The sequence below is a fragment of the Sinocyclocheilus anshuiensis genome, unplaced genomic scaffold (assembly GCF_001515605.1).
Source record: "Sinocyclocheilus anshuiensis isolate Anshui unplaced genomic scaffold, SAMN03320099.WGS_v1.1 scaffold1199, whole genome shotgun sequence".
Classification (NCBI taxonomy): domain Eukaryota; kingdom Metazoa; phylum Chordata; class Actinopteri; order Cypriniformes; family Cyprinidae; genus Sinocyclocheilus; species Sinocyclocheilus anshuiensis.
The window spans coordinates 215,388-222,896 of record NW_015540934.1 but is presented as its reverse complement, the minus strand read 5'-3'; the positions used below and the strand labels follow the sequence as shown (position 1 = coordinate 222,896).

The following is a 7,509-nucleotide window of genomic DNA, read 5'->3' as shown; positions in this document are numbered from 1 at the left end:
CTGGGTCAAAACAACCCAACCTCTGGGTCAAAACAACCCAAACGCCGGGTCAAAGCAACCCAACCTCTGGGTCAAAACAACCCAAACGCTGGGTCAAAGCAACCCAACCGCTGGGTCAAAACAACCCAACCTCTGGGTCAAAACAACCCAACCGCTGGGTCAAAACAACCCAATAGCTGGGTTTGTCCCTTTTTAACCCAGCGCTGGGTTATATTTAACCCAACATTTTTTAGAGTGTGTAAGTTTGGGTTTCGCAGGGCACTGACTAGTTTTTCTGAAGGTGGCAAGTGCTTGTAGAACCTGCTTGGAAAAAAATAATTTCCTGAATTTGATTTGGTGCCATTAGTGGTGCATAAATGTCACACTCTTGCTTTAAAGAGCACTAATGATACAGAGATACAGGGGTCTGTGAGGGCCTGGGACATCTTCTGCACAGTGTTGCAGGCTGGCTCCAGGAATTCTCTTTCAGGCTTGATTCTTTGGAAGGGTTTGAAAGGGTTTGGAGTGCACAATTATAAAACTGTCACACGTTCAGCACATGGTGCACACTGAGCCGTCGAATATGAGGAGGGACAGTTCGACTTCAGTCACGGCACAGCTTTAACTTCCAAAGCAATTCCCTTCTTTTGGTCATTTACAAAAATACAGCTAAAATTGTCTAAATGTAGTTTTGACGAGTTTGTGAAACATATTGCCGATGAAAGCTGCCATCTACACATGCAGAATGTAACCAAGAGCAAATTCAGTCCATCTAAACCAAGAAGTTGAAGGAATTTCACTAAAAGCGTAAAACTTTGTTGTTGAGAAGCGACTTCTTAAGGCAAGGACTTAACAGGAAGAACATACGGCTTCATGTGGACAGCTCTACAGCTCTCACTGTTGCCCTGACAACAGCGCTGTCTCTCTGTTACTATGGAGAGGGAGACTATGGAGGCGGAGCCTGCCGAAGTGATGTGGCGTCTTTTTTTTTTTTCAGTCCATTTCTGGAGATAAAATCCAAATCTAGAGGGAAGTCCCAGGCTGCTCCTGTTCTGCATAGTAAGCATCTGCAGTCAGCAGTGAAGGCGTCATCAGCACAGGTATCTGGATCTACCACAGCTCAGGGTTTTCTAGTTTGAGGAAGCCAGGGTCCTTGCGCAGTTCCCAGTACGTGTTGTTAGACACCCATCTCTCCCTCTGGTTACTGTCCATAACCTTCCTGTTACACAGAGGAAGCACAGGTTAAACTCAAATGTGACCCTGGACCACAAAACCAGTCTTAAGTCACTTGGGTATAGTTTAAATATCTTTCTAGTCTATATTTAAATATAAATTATTTGTAATAGAGCAGACACTGACTGTTGTTCATGTATTTATGTTCTCATTTAGCGAGACAGCAGACGCTGAAAACCCTGCGCACTTCAGTATGTGTGTAGTAAACGAAACCTCGTGTCTGTGCCATTCATTCATAAAGAGACATGCAGGATTCATATTTAAATGGTATTTTTGCAGCTTAATATTTATAGGTACCAGTCAATATTGTGATTTGATTTAAGTGTAATGACCTACTTTTGATTTATTCACTCAAACTTTGACAAATTCCGTGACATTCCGCGTTATACAGTAAATTCTGTTTTTATGACTGGATTCCGCAATTCCGTCCGCATTTTCCGCATCGCAGAAATCATAGGGCCATAATTATAATGGGTTCTATTGTCTTTTGTCGCGTCGCATCACGACGCTCTCGTCCAGTGTAGACACGGTGTGAGTTTTTTAATGGCTTAGTTATAGCCCTGCTTGTTTTTAATGTTTTTATTAAATATCTGTATTGATCATATCATCGCATTATTTACTGCCATCTGCCATGCGAGCCACACATTAAAGCTTGGCGAGCCGCATGAGTAACACTGTCCTATACTAACAAACCATACATCAATGGAAAGCTTATTTATTCAGCTTTCAGATGATGAATAAATCTCAATTTCGAGAAACTGACCCTTATGACTGGTTTTGTGGTCCAGGGTCACAAATATGGTTGAGTCTCAAATATTTTCTTAACCTAATTTGGTGTTTTCCTGGTCAAAAATGGCCAGCCTTTTAAAAATTCCTTGTAAATCTCTCATTATGCTATATTATGACCAAATCCTAGATTCAATCTTTTTGTCAACTTGTTTTATTTCAGTTAGCACAGGGTTTGTATTTCTTTTCGGAACTGACTGATCGTAGCCCTCACTGATCTGAGCTTATGCACCTGTTTTTGAGCGAAAAAGCATTACTTGTGGATCATTTTGTAAATTTTCACTCAAAAACTGAGGTGAATTAGCTCACATGAATAAGGCCTACAATAAATGAGTTATAAAAAGAAATAAAAAACCTCTGATAATTAAAAGAAAAGTTGATAAAAAAAGTTTGAATACAATATATGGTAATAATAAATATAGCGTAACAAGACATTTATAAGCAATACTTTGTAGCCTGGTCATTTTTGACACCACAAAAGTAACAAGGTGGAAAAAAAGTTCCAAAAAAGTACACAAATTATCAGATTTTTTGGGGTTGTTGTTATACCCAGTGTGAGCACAGTCAGCAGGTTTTAGTCTAATGCGATAACAATAACTATGATTTTCAGGAAAAAGAAAACCTCTCTGGGTCAAAATGACCTGAACACAACATGAGGGTTAAGAACATCTTATTTGATTCCTTTAAAAGGAAACGACAGGCTTTGGTGTTATCAGACTGTAAGGCAGTTCTTACTAAAGATTTGTGATCAACTCGATGAGAAACACTTCAAAAGACTGGTCGTGTTCTACTTCGGCTGCGGCTGGATTTAACCAATCAGCGAGTCAGGGGAGTGTTTGCATACTTTATCACAGATGCAGTCGATTAGATGCAACATTTGTCACATACACAGAGGTTTTCATGTATAGAAACAGAAAAAAATGCACTTTATGCACTGCTTAATATAGTGCCTGTATGAAAAAGAATGAAGATGAACATAAGCCTATAATATTGAAACACGAACACTAATATTTTGATAAAGATGATAGAATATAACATTAAGATGACACGAAAATAGTTTTTGTTGTTATAAAAACACGTGTGAGTGTCAGCGGAACCAAATGTGTCAGAATAAACATGAAGCACGTCATCGTTATCATCGTTTCACATCAACTCGGAACACACCTTACACTTGTTTACATCCCGAGTAATATTGCGATGCATTATATCTGGCTAGTGTTACGTTTTAATGCCTAATAACTGAAACAACTCGAACTGATTAAACATTACTTTTGTCGATTTAAGACAAATTGGATGTTATCCTAACTTTAAGAAGTTATGTTATTTTTAAGAACATTCTTTGCAGGAATGTACATATTAGGAAGGGTACCTTCATTGATTTTAAAGCAGATTTTGTTATAATGTTGGTAGTATATGTCAATGAACAATGTGCTTTTTCTCATGTTTTTGTCAAAAGGGACAAAACCACAGCACTTTTTCTGTTTTCTCTAATCATGTAGCACCAATAAACATTTTTAAAAAAGCACTTTTCTACTGAATAGAGAGCCAAGTTTTTTTTTTAAAGCCTATCTTGACAGCAGTGAATCACCCTTTAAGCTTTACCTTTGGAACAATCTTAAGAAATCTGAATCCAGTCCCAGGTCAGAAAAAAAAAATATATATATATTTTAAACATTTTTCTCACCTCAGGCCCCAAATTCCAATAATTCTCCTCATCATTCAGTGAAGAAAGCGGTACATAGTTTCAACCCTGTCATAGTAAGTTTGTAATTTGTATGTTTATAATCTGAATAGGTATATCCTGGTTGGATCACCCAGCTTCAGTGTGTCATAATAAATCAAACATAAATTACAGAATTTCCTCTTCCAAAGTGGCACTACAGACATTCAGTCCTGTTACATTCAAAAATACATTTGTGCTTGAATGTTATGGATCACTGAAATAATGCCTAATAACAGTGTTAGTTAGCAAATACCACTATCAGTACTTTGTGCAAGTAACTATTGAGCTTTATAAAGACAATATAATTACATAAGTGTAACCATAATGGGTCAAAAAGACACTGATGGAGCCAGAAAGAGAATAAAAGGGCTAAACAGGAGACATTTCTGCAATTCAAAAGACATTTTCGCAGAAAGTGAAGACATCATCTTTTCATTTCAATTTTAAACTGAAATATAGATGTAATTTTATTCTATACAACCTAGGGTGCTGGGTGATTACATATTATGGACTACAAATTAGTATAATTTGTCACATTTGTTTTACAATTAATCAAAATTAAGAGCTAACATTATTGCAACTGTTGAATTTCTCTGAATTGCAATTCCACTTCAACGGCATGTGATTAATTCCATCCAAACTCATGAACTGAAAGGAGGATTTTTCACATTTTTTTAAATGATGAATTTTGCCCCTAAAACGCCTCTAAAATGGGTGAATCCTCAGGAAGAGATCAATACAGAGAGAAGGTCCCATCTACATAACAGGAGTTCAATAGCAGAAGAAGAAGAGGCAAGTGGATGAAGAGCACTGACTTGAAGAATCGCGGCTGGTGTTTGATGTCGTTCTCCTCCAGCCACTTCCTCCTGTTTCTCTGCTGCTCTTCGATTCTTTGTTTCTCAGCTGCTGCCATCTGGACATTTCCTTCCTCCAGATACCTGTGAGACACATTAAACCAGAGCTTCACCACAGATGATTACTCAGCGCAAACTTTGCTCCTCTGGTTTCTATGAGTGTGGAAAGAGCTGAACTAAGCGAGAAACTCTCTCGGGGAGCAGAAAAATAAATGTGATACACTTTAAAATAGAGTTTGATTACAAAGTGACATGAAAGACTAAGCATTTCATTCGTTCATTTAGGTATTTTTACTCAAAATATCAAGTAAAAACAGGCTCTGATTCGTAAGAGATGCACAGCAGACACAGTTTTACCAGATTAGTGTTGAAATGGCTACTTTCCACTTAAAAAATTAATCACATAATGCATGATCACAAGAACGTTAACACACGCTCCAATTAATTTTGTTGAAATTATAACATCATATTATCACTTAACATCCCTAAAACCAGCTGTCCTATGTACACAACTCAATATGAAACAAGAAAAAGAGACCAGTTTTAATTTAGGATTATTTATATACTATTATAGTATTTATTAATATTTTGATTTAGGTTTAATTTTTTTATTTTAAGTTTTTATATAGTTTTAGTTTCAATAATTTTGTTTTTTTTCCCTCTATATTTTTATTTAGTTTAGTTTAGTAATTTTAGTACTTTAACTCAAAGCCAACATTTCTCATTTTCATTTAAGTTTTGAAAGTTTAAGTTTTTAATCAAAAATGTATATTCATCTAATATTTATATTTTATTTTATTTCAGCTTTATTTAAATTAACACAAATTATTTTTTATATCGTTTTAGTTTTAGTTATAATAATTTAGTAATAATAACAACACTGAAAGGTGCTGTATGTATTTTTATGACTGTACTAAAGCATAAAAATACCATGATATGTTTGCAGATATTTAGGAAACATGCTAAGTTCACATACTTATATTAAAAAAAAAAAAAGAAAATGCTACAGCCAGTTATTCTACTTTGAAATGTGTGTTCTGTGTCGGAATGCCTGTTTTTGTTTTGGTCTGTGATTCTGTCCACTGTCAGTTTACCCAATAGAATATCTACACCCTGGGTTGCCAGATGGCAGAAAACTCAGCGTATTGCAGCCATAGAAGCCAGCAAATTAACTGAGTGAGAGATCGCAGATTCTACCCCACCTAAGAAGCCTCGGCTTCCATTTAAAAAGCTCTGTGACCAGAAGAATATTAAAACATGGATAAATAAACTCATCAGCTGTATAAGGCTCATTGCCTTCTATTGTCAATTGCGCTCATTCTTGTTGAGTGTCATCAATCTGGCAACTCGCATGAGCGTTGAGTCTGAGGAGGAGGTGGCGGGAGAAACGACTCTCTCCAATATTTTGAATTTGGACTGCAGTACCTATATCAACCGCTAACTGTCAATATTACATACTGCACCTTTAAACAACAATTTCTGTCTGTTCTGGTACGCAAAATTTCAATTCACATATTTAAGTTTTAACAGGTGCAGTAACACATTTAAAATTCTCCTCCGGAAAAATAGGCCTAAAATATTGATAAATAGTGGTATATATAGAAATGTCTGTCTAATCAAATGCACTCTAAAATGACAATGTCACTCTTCCTAAAACCACCTGCCAACCACTAGTATTAGCAAATAGTGTTATAGTCTTAATAGCAAGTGGTTTTCTGGTCAATTTGTTACAAAGGAACTGACTGGAATTAATTATTTTCATGAACCGTCTTCATTGTTCTCATCTATTTCATGTTACTTTCACTTTGCGGTTTCAATATTAAATACGTCAATACTGCATGTGTCACACCATTTCATTGAGTCTTTATAAGCTGAGGTTTTCCTACACAATCACATGAAAAGCCACAGCTGTCAAAGCCTTTCAAAGATAAGCGAGGCTTTATGGAATCCTTCAAAACAAGGTCGAAATCATTTCTAGAGTGACTACTTCTTGTGAGGCTGTGGATCACTCTCCTCTGCCACTAAACTACAGTATGTTTTTACAGTAAGAGTGTAATTTGAGACACTGCATGTACCTCTGGTCCGGCCTGAATCGAGCATCTGTTGGTGGCAGCAGCTCCTTCAGCTCAGGGCAGAGCTCATTGAGCTCTATGGCAAACCTGCTGAAGCCGTAGTACAGTTCATAATCCGTAGGCATAGACCCTGAACACACAAACACAACATCCATTTACACATTTACTGTAAGTGGAACATTAGCATTAGCATTAGCATCTCACTCTCAAACATCTGACTGCCTGCGCAGCATCAGATGTTGTGTTGTGTAGGGTCATAACTGCAAATGACTGTTAAATTGAGAGCATTTATCATCATGGATATTTCCAACTGGCCATTAAAGTGTACTAAATTAAATTACAACAGATCTGAGTGCTGTTTACCCATGTACTTTCTACCACAGAGACTGGGTAGTTACTTATTGGCCTAACTCACTCACTCACTTTTTCTCCTTCACTAGACAAAAATCATACACTACTGTTCAAAAGTTTGGGGTCACTTAGATATTTTACAGTAAAATAGTAATAAAGTGAAATAATATTGTCCTTATCCTTAATAATATCCTTATGCTGATTTGATGTTCAAGAAACATTTCGTCTTCTTATCAATGTTGAAAACAGTTGTGCTGCTTAATACTTGTATATGTTTGATGAATAGAAAGTTCAAAAGAACAGCATTTATTTAAAATAGAAATATTTTGTAAAAGTATATAGTCTTTACTGTCAGTTTTGATGAACTTAATGTGTCCTTTCTGAATAAAAGTATTAAAGGGGTCATATGATGCTGCTAAAAAGAACATTATTTTGTGTATTTGGTGTAATGCAATGTGTTTATGCGGTTTAAGGTTAAAAAAACACATTATTTTCCACATACTGTACATTA

The 7,509-nt window shown here is 36.2% G+C and overlaps 1 protein-coding gene across 1 annotated transcript in view; it reads right to left on the bottom strand.

Annotated features, from left to right (window-relative positions):
- Positions 1-244: 244 nt before the first annotated feature.
- Positions 245-7,509, bottom strand: part of LOC107689485 (oxysterol-binding protein-related protein 6) — a 60,037-nt gene continuing 52,772 nt past the window's right edge. The window contains exons 23-24 of the mRNA XM_016487478.1: positions 4,537-4,659; positions 245-1,198 (exon numbers count right to left, since the gene is read on the bottom strand). Coding sequence (XP_016342964.1) covers positions 1,090-1,198; positions 4,537-4,659 — 232 coding nt within the window. The 3' untranslated portion in view covers positions 245-1,089. The remainder of the gene's footprint in view (positions 1,199-4,536; positions 4,660-7,509) is intronic.